The 10,767-nt window shown below is 32.2% G+C and overlaps 1 protein-coding gene across 2 annotated transcripts; it reads left to right on the forward strand.

Moving 5' to 3' along the window:
• The first annotated feature begins 1,512 nt into the window (after positions 1–1,512).
• LOC137816527 (protein DCL homolog, chloroplastic) lies at positions 1,513–6,257 on the forward strand. 2 transcript variants are annotated; one of them, XM_068619702.2, is made up of 3 exons: positions 1,513–1,918; positions 2,013–2,127; positions 5,850–6,257. In XM_068619702.2, the coding sequence occupies exons 1-3, from the start codon at positions 1,656–1,658 to the stop codon at positions 6,033–6,035; spliced, it is 564 nt and encodes a 187-aa protein (XP_068475803.1). In that variant the 5' UTR covers positions 1,513–1,655; the 3' UTR covers positions 6,036–6,257. The 2 variants fall into 2 exon arrangements, with proteins under 2 accessions (XP_068475803.1, XP_068475805.1); XM_068619704.2 differs by lacking the exon at positions 5,850–6,257 and adding an exon at positions 4,548–5,170 and having other exon boundaries at positions 1,543–1,918.
• The last annotated feature ends 4,510 nt before the right edge of the window (positions 6,258–10,767 follow it).

Below are 10,767 nucleotides of genomic sequence, written 5' to 3' on the forward strand. Positions count from 1 at the left end.
TTTCTTTTAAAAATTCAAGACCAAACAATTTTGTATCAAGAGTATAAATTAACACATGTCTTATAGACAAAGCATCACTCACAATATTTCCTTTCCTTTTTTTACACTTTATGACATACAAAAATTGTTTTGGCATGTATTTTATTTAATTTTCATTTGTCTTTTGAGTAATTTGAAAACTCAAGATCACTATGAATAAAATATTCTTTAGATAAAAGATAGTTTTGCAAGTTTGTAATGCTCTCACTAAATCCCTATCATAAGTGGGATAGTTTAGGGTCACTAGATTTAACTTCTCATTAAAATAAGCAATTTGATTATATTCTTGCATCAAAATAGCCCCTATGTATCGACATTAGATGCATCACATTCAATTTCAAAAGGCTTTGCAAACTTTGGTAATGCAAGATTGGGGCATTAGACAATTCATGCTTAAGGATAGCAAAAAGTTTTTTCTTATTTTTCCTCCTATTTAAACCTAACATGTTTTTTAATAATCTCATTCCGCCAAAGTGTAAAAATTCTTTGAAAATCTTTTATAAAAATTAGTTAAGGCATACAAGCTCCTAACCTTACTCAAAATTTCAGTGGTAGGTCATTTTTGGATAACCTTCGATTTTTCTTAATCTACTTGAACCCATTTTTGCACTTACCACAAAACCCAAAACTGCATTTTGTTAAGTAAAAAATGTGCATTTCTCAATATTAACATACAACTTTTCCTTTCTAAACACGTTCAAAACAACACAAAAATGTTCCACATGCAATTATAGACCAGTGTTATGGATCAAGATGTCATCAAAATACACCGCAATAATTTTGTCTGGAAATTCTCTCAAAATATGGTTCATTAACATCATAAAAGTGTTTGGAGTATTAGTTAATCCAAATGACATCACAAGTCACTCATATAATCCATATTTTTTTTAAAGACACTTTTCTATTCATCCTCCTTCCTAATCCTAATTTGATGGTAACCACTTCTTAAATAAAAACTTGATGGTGACGTTATTGTTTTATAATACGTGTAGATCCTCAAAGAACCATTCTAAATATTGTTTGTGTCAATAACTATCTAGAATAGTGTACAATCTTTGTATATGTTGTAAGACATAAGTTTTATTTATAGTGAACAATCCTACGGTCTTTTAGATCATTTTCTTCGTAAACCTGTGTTTTAGCTTGAAGTGACTAGGTCTAAAGAATACTCAAGTTTAGTCAAGAGTAGTGCGTTCTAAACAATACTCAATGGTTTAACAAGGATTAATTACATTCCAAATTATACTTAAAATTTATATAAGAGTGGTTGTATGTTCAAATAATACTCGAATTGTCTTAACTAAGAGTGACCAATGTCCAAATAATATTCATGTATATTCGCAATGTGTATACTTAGTGAAACTATTTTTTAATTTTAAAAAATTATATTATTAATATAAATATGTGAATAATAAAATTATTCCTACTAATATTTTATAAAAGAATTACGTGTACAGTGTAAACAATAATAATTGATTTTTATAACATAATATTTCTTATTGGGGTTGATGAGCTTGTGTGCAAGTTTTTGGTACATGTTCTTTGCACAGACACACGAACCCTCCAAATTCCAAAACTAAGGAACAAAACTCACGCACCAACTGACACCAACAGTAATGACCGCTAGGCATTTTCTGCTTCGCCGACTTCGGCTCTGTAGCTTCCAAGGCCTCACGGTGGCGCCGCCTCAGAGCCACCTTCTGTGGTGCAGTACCACCTCATCGCCGGCAGAAGCTACCGATAACGCATCAGGCGGGACCCACACCCGCGGCTCCGACGTCGAGGTGGATGATCCTGAATGGATGGACAAAGAAGAGAAGATTGTGAGAGACATTGAACCGATCGTTAAGCTAACTAGACATATTCTCTTCTCACCAAGGTATTTTGAGATTCAGTCAGTTCACTAGGGTTAAGATTACGAGTTTCGGATGTTGTGTGTGAACCGAGAAACGACGTCGTTTATGTATTTGCAGGTACAAGAATGGGGAGCTATTGACTATGGAGGATGAAAGAGCCATAGCAGAGAACGTTCTTATTCATCATCCAGATTATGAAGATAAAATCGGGAGTGGTTTGGGTGCCATTATGGTAAGTGGAGTGAATAATATGCATGATTAATTTGATGTATATGTTCTTATTCTTTCGTGATAATGTTATTTGAAGTGAATTACACGATTATTTTAATGTTTAGTATGTATTTATGTATGGTACCAGTTGGTTGCTTTACCTAGGCATGTTTATATCAATTTGTGACTTCTGATTGAATTTCTCCTAAATTACGTGAACTCTAACCAGCAACTGCTTGTAAAAAGGTTTTAGTAAAATGTCCTCATCCGGAATGTCAATGTTTTTTAACTCTTCCTGGCTACCATTTGTGACAACAGAGTTTCAAGTTTATGCCTCTAATGCTGACGGTAACTAACTAAATACTCAAATTTAGTTGCAAGTTTTTCTTTAGCAGAGTCTACATCTCCAAGATCTTCCAAAACTTTTTATTCATAGTCACTTCACGGCTGCTAACTTTGAAGATTTATCCTCCTTTTCAATTCTTTATTCATCTATAACTTCCGTCACTTCCTTTACCCCTAGAGTTTGATGACGTGGAAGGAGCTGCCACCTTCAATCTCTTGCTTCTTAGTGTATCTTAAACGCTCACCAGTCCTTATTACATTGGCAAGAAAGAACACCCCAAGTATCATCATGAAAAACCGACTTATCTTCAGCAGCTTCTCTCAACCATATTTCAACTATCAAAATGTTTTTTTGAGAGCTTGGTTAATTTAATAATAACTGATTCTTGCAACTTTTGTTGCTCAAGTGTGAAGCCTCCTTCTCTTAGTGCGTGTGTTTTTGTAATGTGTTCTAGATTTCAATGAGTTAATAAGGTTACTTTAACAATCATTGTATGGAACTATAAAATTAGTCATTTAACATTCTAAATGATATAAAAAATGTCTCTGTACTTTACTTTATTTCCGTTGAAACCTTTTTGAATAGCTGCCCTGTTCCTATCAATTGCTTCATATATGTTGCATATTCCTGGTCTTTTAATTATCAACAAGCATAAGAATATGCGCAAGGACTCCATGGGCTTAAGGAAAGTACACCGTTTCAAAAGGTTGACTTAAGTATAGTGTCAATTATCCTTTTATACCCTTACTGTCATTTGCTCGTGTAGACTTGAAACACTCATTCGAAGTAGACATCTATCTACAGTTTCTCCAATGCCATTATGTGGTGTCAAATCAAGGTTAGCACTGGTAGTTTTACTACTGCACAAAATACTGAAGCAGAAGTGCTCTATGGAGCTGTTCCCTGTGGCTGAGTGGATGGTATCATGACTTGTGGTGACCCATAAGAAGTTAAGTCTTCAGAACTCTAAACACACAAAAGAAAAGAAAATAAAAAAATGAGCAACGAAACAGAACAGAGACCTGTCCTGCAACTAAGATGATGAGTGAGTACTACACCAAAATGAAAGTCAAGGCTACAGCTCAAAGGACATGCAAGACTAAGAACTCAGGAAATGAAAACTGAAAATGCCTTGCAGAACATGAAACACATTTGTGTGCTGTACAGAGCAATTGGGTGAAGAGCTTAGCTGGAAAATGCCTCGCTTGGCTGGAACTCTACTAGAGAGCAGTGGTTTGAAGGGCTTTCAAAAGAAATATTGCCACCTGGTATTGGAAATCGCCAGGTGATATGGTAGAAAGCTCCAGATTGGTATAATGTTTCAAAATGACCCCCTTTTCTTTATTAACAGTTTGTAATTCTGCACCAGTATGATCAGTCAACCCCAATTTCATATATTACTGTTCACTTCTACCAAACAGGCTAGTAGAGACACCAGTCTAGTTCTTAAAATACATCTCATGGTTTCAAAATACCCTTACCCATTCCCTACTAGGAAAATCCCCTCCTCAAGTACATCGACTAAACCTTCAACTAACCTATTCTCTATATTGATTTCACATGAAAATCATTATCTTATATTGCTGTCCGACTCAGTTTTTTTATTGCTTGTGAAGTCAATCTCTTGAAAATATGGAGCTGCTTTAAAATTATAATTAAGCCATTCGTTTGATTTTGTTCAACTGGCTTTTGCTAACTCCAAAGTTTCTAACGTGTTCAGTGTTGTGTTGTCCATGAAAACAGATTGGAAGATCCAAGAAACAGTTAGTAATTTTTAGTCTTGATTAATCAACAAAGATTTTCTGTAAAATCCATGACTGTTAAGTCTCTTAATGTAAAACAATTTAATAACCTATGTCAAAGGGATGTTCTCTTGCTTGCTCCTTGACGCATGGCCTCAAACTACAAATATGCAGAATGCTATTTGTTTCATTTTTGTTTTTTTATGTGTTGATAGGATAGGAGGGCTATGCTTGTAGTTTGAGTTAATACTATATACTTTTAAGTTTATGCGGTAAGGTAAATCTTCAAAATGACGTTCAAATTAATTTGCGTAAAACTTGTTATGTTCAATTGTGACATTAATTTCCCTGTAGGTTTCAAACCAGGGAAATCAAATATCTGTGGTCAGATGTAATCAACTTGATGCTCTTTTTGAGGATGTGGCATTGTGACACCTCATTTTTCTGTAACCAAAGTCAACGAAAAGATCTACAATCATAAACGATTGCTTTGTTATAAATGACAGTTACACCAGCCTCAAACTGACAGGATACTTGATCTAATCAAGTAGATGACTGTAGCAAATAAAACCTGGAAGAAGATATGAAACACGTGAGTGATTGTAGAGGAGTTTGGGTGTAATTAAGCTAAAATGTTAACCCTTAGAAATTGATTATCTTCTACTCGTACAGAGGAATTGGAGTGCATTGGTTCACCAATTCCCACTCTTGCATCCTGAAACAGTAGTAGCTACATTGCCTTTGATGCATTTTAAAGTAACACTTAATTTCTATTGCCATCTAGATTATCTGCAATCTGACAAAATGTACTAGAATATTATGCAGCTGAGAACATTAGGTGTACATAAGTATTGCGCTGGAAGCTTATGAATCTTTAGTTAGCTCAACTAAATTTATACACGTTTGATCTCCAATGCCTTTGTTGGTTTGTGAATACAATTTATCGATTCAGATGAAATCTGTGCTGATTGGTACAATGACATGAGAATAACGTAAACACCCTTGCTTTGACGATACTCAAAAGTTTGTCTCCCAAGTCCCAACTACCAAGGAATATAGGACCTCCGAAAATAGATTGCATTTTACCCTTCGTTGCTTGACTTCGGATATAGATATTTGACAGGGTAATACTTGAAAGAAATCCAGTCGGATGATTTTTTTAGAGTAAATTAAATGACACCATTTCACACCCTATTAAGATTTTTTTAAAATTACACTTACACTTAATTTTTTCATCATTACAATGGTCTCCCTTACTGAGGCTTACCATGACATGTAAGTAATGATTTTAACGTAAAGGGGTGCTTGTGTAATGTGAAAATGGGTGACAATGTATGTTTTTAAAACAAAAGAGGTTTGTGTAGAACTTTAAAAAGACTGAGGTCTCGATGTAATTTGAGAAAACCTCAATGAGTGCTATTTTAATTGTAAGCTTGTGTTTCAAAAGCATTTAATTTTAATTGTAAGTTTGTGCGTTTCAAAAGCATTTAATTGTAATTGTAAGCTTCTGTGTTTCAAATGCATATCCTATTAAACTGAGATTAACATGATTGGTACCGGAACTATTAAACTTCGCCTGCTATTATTTATTTACTAGGTATATTCTTTCTCAAAGTTGGCAGTAAGTGCAACCTGTGTTACTTTATTTTCTTGTAGGTTGATCAACATCCTCTATATCTATTTCCAAGGTGCCTTTTTGTGGTAAGAACTGATGGTAGCTGGATCGACTTCTCCTATCGGGTGTGCCTTGAGGAATACATTAAAAATAAGTACCAAATAAGTGCTGAAAGGTTTGTTAATAAAAGGTTTCTTAAAGATCTTACTAAACGATGGGGTGTTTGAAATGGATGTATTGGAACTTACAATTTGTGAAGTAAATGGTAGAAGATGACAATTGACCGGGACGTGTAGCTTATTTCTCAAGGGAGCGTAGAAAATTATTGAAGGTAGCTTGCAGAACACTTTTCTTTGTAGAAGTTCATGATTAGGTAACTCGCAGACAGTAACGAATGATGTTTTGTGGATTGGTTGCCTTTAATACAGTTACAATTTTATTAGGATTCAGCCTCGTCTTACATAATCTTTTAAAAGGGGGTTATCAGTACACTCTCTAACTACTATTTCTAACATTCTTTATTATTGGTAAAAAATAGTTAAAAAGTACTAAATCAGGTGATTCATTAACTAATAAGTGCGATTACCATAATTATGAATTTCAGTCAATTTTAATAATAGCCAGTATTGTGTTAGAGGTGTTGTTAGGATTTATCTTTTAAATGTTTCTCTGCATTTGCATGGAATGTTGAGCTGCTGAGATTTGGAGGATATTTTCACCATGAACGTGGCCTCAATCCTCTGGCAATTAATGGAACTACGCAGGAGGTAAAGAATAGAGCTACCACATCAACTCACATTTGAATTGTTACCACGTCACATTCTGCAAATGTACACTCTGATTTCACCACACACACTCCTATATTATATGAGGCATGGGATGTGAGACTAGACCTTTTTGTTGACTACGGACACAACACAAGTTTACAAAATTTTCGGAAGATGAGTTGGAATTGGGAAGCCTACAATTGTACTGATTCGTGATTGTGTCCAGCTATATTGTTCACGGGTTATTTTGGGAGTGGTTGATGACAGAAAAAATGAAAGTCAAAAGGGTCGAACTCAGCTGGGGCCTCGAGCAGGTTGTCCAACTAGGTTCAGTGTTACATTGCACAAGTCAAAATTGGGGAAAACAATTCTAGTTTGGTTTTTAGATATTTAGTTGCATGTGTTTCTAAATCCAAAGACAGAGGTGCCTTTCTTTCCATATATTGGTTTGATGATTGCTGATAAATCTAACAATTTGCCATCATCACATCATCATCATTCTCTAGTGTCAAAGTGTGAGACGTTAATCACCCATTTCCTTTTGTTTGATCTGATGTTTTTCTTATCTACAGGATGTAGAGGTAGAAAAGTGTCGTCTGAAAAAACAGCTGATTCTTTATTTCTTATTTGGAATGGCTATTCTTTTTATTTTCTGTCAATGACACTACATCCTTATTGGCTCCATTTTTCTTTTTCGATGGTCCAACTATTGGAACTATTGGTTCTTCGGCACCATAAGTTTCTAAGATTTCTTTGCATATCTAACTGTACCCTAGCCTGTTCTATAACATACACACAAATTTCTGTCTCCAAATACCAGGAGCGTGTTTGTTTGATTTAGAAATTTTTGGGAACGAGGTTGATTAAAAATAGGGGACCGCAGAATGGTAGACACTTTTTGGGTTGATTTTGGTCACAAATTTGTGGCTCTTGAATAATTTCCTATCTTGTGTTAGCTGAGTTTCAGTTCAGAATCTAACAATTTACACCAACCAACAAAATCTAGATGCTGAGGAACATTTAATTACCCCAACATCAGAGCCAATTTTTTTGAAATGACCTTGTCTTTCATTCTGTAGCTTTGGCGCAATATTTTGTGTTTAAATAAATGATTATGTATCAGAAGTTATAGTTTTTTTACGTATAAAAAAATCGCAATGTAGTACATTCTCCCCCTTATTTTTCCCAATGTCGCCATTGAATTCTGGTCGAGATACAACTCGGATTCACACCATTTTTTTCTTTTTCATCTTTTACAGGTGTGTTAATAACAGAATTAGCTATAAAAATATTAACTTAACTAATTAATAAATATTTTAATAATTACCATTCATATTTATTAAATTATAAATATTTAATTAATAACTTCTTAACAATTTAAAAAATTAAAAGCAATTGAAGTAATTTATAAATTACTATTAAAATAAATATTAGTTTTTTTCGAATGTTTTTAATAAATTTAAATATTTTTTCTAAATAATTGTAAGCATACGAGAATGAGTAATGATTTTACGTATTTTTTTTAGTAAATGTGTAAAATTATGTAGTTCAAGAACCCACTTTCATTAGTTAACAGTAAAAAGAAATGTCGAATTAAAATAATCTTTTTGATAACAGTGTAGAATATTAACTTTTGATCACGAATAATATTATTTACAGTGAAGGTATTATTAAATAATTAAAATAGTATATTAATATATATTTTTAGACGTGGTATATCAGTGTAATGTACTGTGTTTTCCACAATTATCCTTGCTTGTTTTCATAGATCTGTGAGTGTTTTGATTTTTTTTTTAATTAATAGACAAACAATATTTTTGAATAATTGCAATCTGGATCGCTAATTTTGTTTGAACGAGTGGAATTTGGGTCAGTAATTTGGTATGGCACGAAGTACAAGAGCCTACAGAACTGCAGCATTTTAGCAAATCAATTCAATCTCCATCGTTCATTTTTTACAACACCTCTGCAGGATTCATAATCATGAACACTGCTTTTTACAAAATCAGAGGAATGTGGATGGTTCATTTTTTGGTGCAATCTGATTTGTTCATTTCACACAACACTTGGTAAGGAATCCTGACACATCAACAATGCTTTTTGCAACATCGATGAAATCTGAATCGTTAGATTTTTTAGTATAACCTAACTCCTTCATTTTTCACAGTACCACAAACAACAATGTGTATTTTGACCAGTCATTTTCTAATGCCTTTAAATAACTGCCAATAATTTAAAAATGACCTCTAATGGTAGTTAGTTTCAAAAAACTTTACCTATTGTAAATGGTGATAGAGTGATGAAGCATGCTGAGAACTTTCATTTTCTTTACCTTAACTTTATCTCTGAAAAGGAAAACGAATTCCATAGGTTTCTTCATTCAAACACTGAATCCAATTGGGCAAGTGTGTTTGAATCTGTTGTTATAGAAAGAAATTGTGAAGATGAAGGGTGAAAAGTGGTGAAAAGAAGTGACAAGAAAAGTGAGAAGAGAGAGCAATGTTTAGAAAGGTCAACCCTTGGCTATGATTAAATTTTACTATATGTTGTTTTATGATTACGCCCAAAACATTATCATTAACCTCCGAATATGTTTTGTGGGGCCTCTTTCGATCGATGTGGACCAATATTCCACAACTCATCTTTTCATCATCACATTTCTTTGAATCATGGTTTGGTAAGGAGGAAGAAGAAAAAATATAAATTTTTTTATTTATTGTTTTAATTATATAAAACTTAAAATATTTTGTTATTGTTAAAATAAATTCAATCAATCTAATATAATTTCACATTGTTTAATAATTAAAGTAAAAAGTAGTTTATATTTTTTTTTCTAATCGGTTGAGACGTATTTTAAAAATAAAATTATGACGAAATATTTTGGTAGATAAGTAGTTATGTATATGTCTTCTTTATTTAATTTATTTTGGTATTTTTTAAAAATAAAATTGCGATGAGGTTCCAAGTTTTATCTTAATGAAATTAAATCAAAATAAAAATTATTTTTATTTTCATTGTTAGTATGATTAGCATAGTTGTGTTGATGGTGGATTCTTCCTTTTGTCTTTGCAATTCCACACTTTCCTTTTTTTTTTGGGTAGAAGTAGCCACACACTTACGTCAACCATAAAGATACAAAAAAAAGTGTTCTTAAATTCAATGTTTATTTATATATAATTTTCCACACACTAGTTAAGGAATTATTTTTCGTGAATTGAAGGATAAAGATAACAACATTATTAATGATTAAAGAATTTCGACAATGCAAATGCAACAAAACTGATATTTTGGGCCGTATGATGATTGGTTAAGCAACTTTAAGATGAAATAATATTATTAAGAGTTTGATCTCAGACTTCTCTGTAGTTATTTTTTTTTAAAATTAAATAAAATTAATTGTAAAGTAAAATTAATTTATATTCATATTAGGAGTTACATTTTAAAAATTATATAAAGAACTTTTTTATATACGACTTAATTTAATTTTTAAAGAATTTTTTTATTATGGTGTTTGTTAGTAGGTGCTATTTATTTATTTTTATAAAAACATTGATATCTTAGGTTAACACATCAAACAACAACAATGTAGATGCTATTTATTAATCGTACAATTTATTTGTTTTAGTTTTAATTAGGATCTGATGAGAAGTGTCAGAAGTGTTGCAAGGTTATATTAGTTAAGAACATGGTTTGAGTAAAGGAGTGAGAAAGTAAAACTCTAATGCTTAAATGTTTTAATAATTCTAGTATCAGAAATCTGTCACATGGGCCCAATGAAAAAGTGAATGAAAGTGTGAAGTTATGGCTACAGAGAACAATTTTGATCAATCAATAATTTTTAGTTTGCTAGTCATGATCAATAGTCGATGTTTAGGAAAAACTTTCCCTAATCCAAAGAAAGAATATTTGTGTTTAGTTAAGAACGAAGTTTGTTATGAAGCCTAATGGAGTGGAGTTTATCACACTGATTTAGGAGAAAAGGTAAAGGATACTAAAGTTAAGAATTATTTGTTTTAAATCATACATATAATGAATTAATAAAATTATCTTGATATAGTTAAGAAAATTGAGTTTGAATGAAGTAAAAATATCAAGAAACTATTAAAATTTTGAAAACACAAGTATTGAATTGAGAACTTCAAGAACTGAATGAATCAAATAATACCTCAAATGTAATAGTTGAACGAATCAA

The sequence above is a fragment of the Phaseolus vulgaris genome, chromosome 1, assembly GCF_051622355.1.
Source record: "Phaseolus vulgaris cultivar YP4 chromosome 1, ASM5162235v1, whole genome shotgun sequence".
NCBI lineage: Eukaryota > Viridiplantae > Streptophyta > Magnoliopsida > Fabales > Fabaceae > Phaseolus > Phaseolus vulgaris.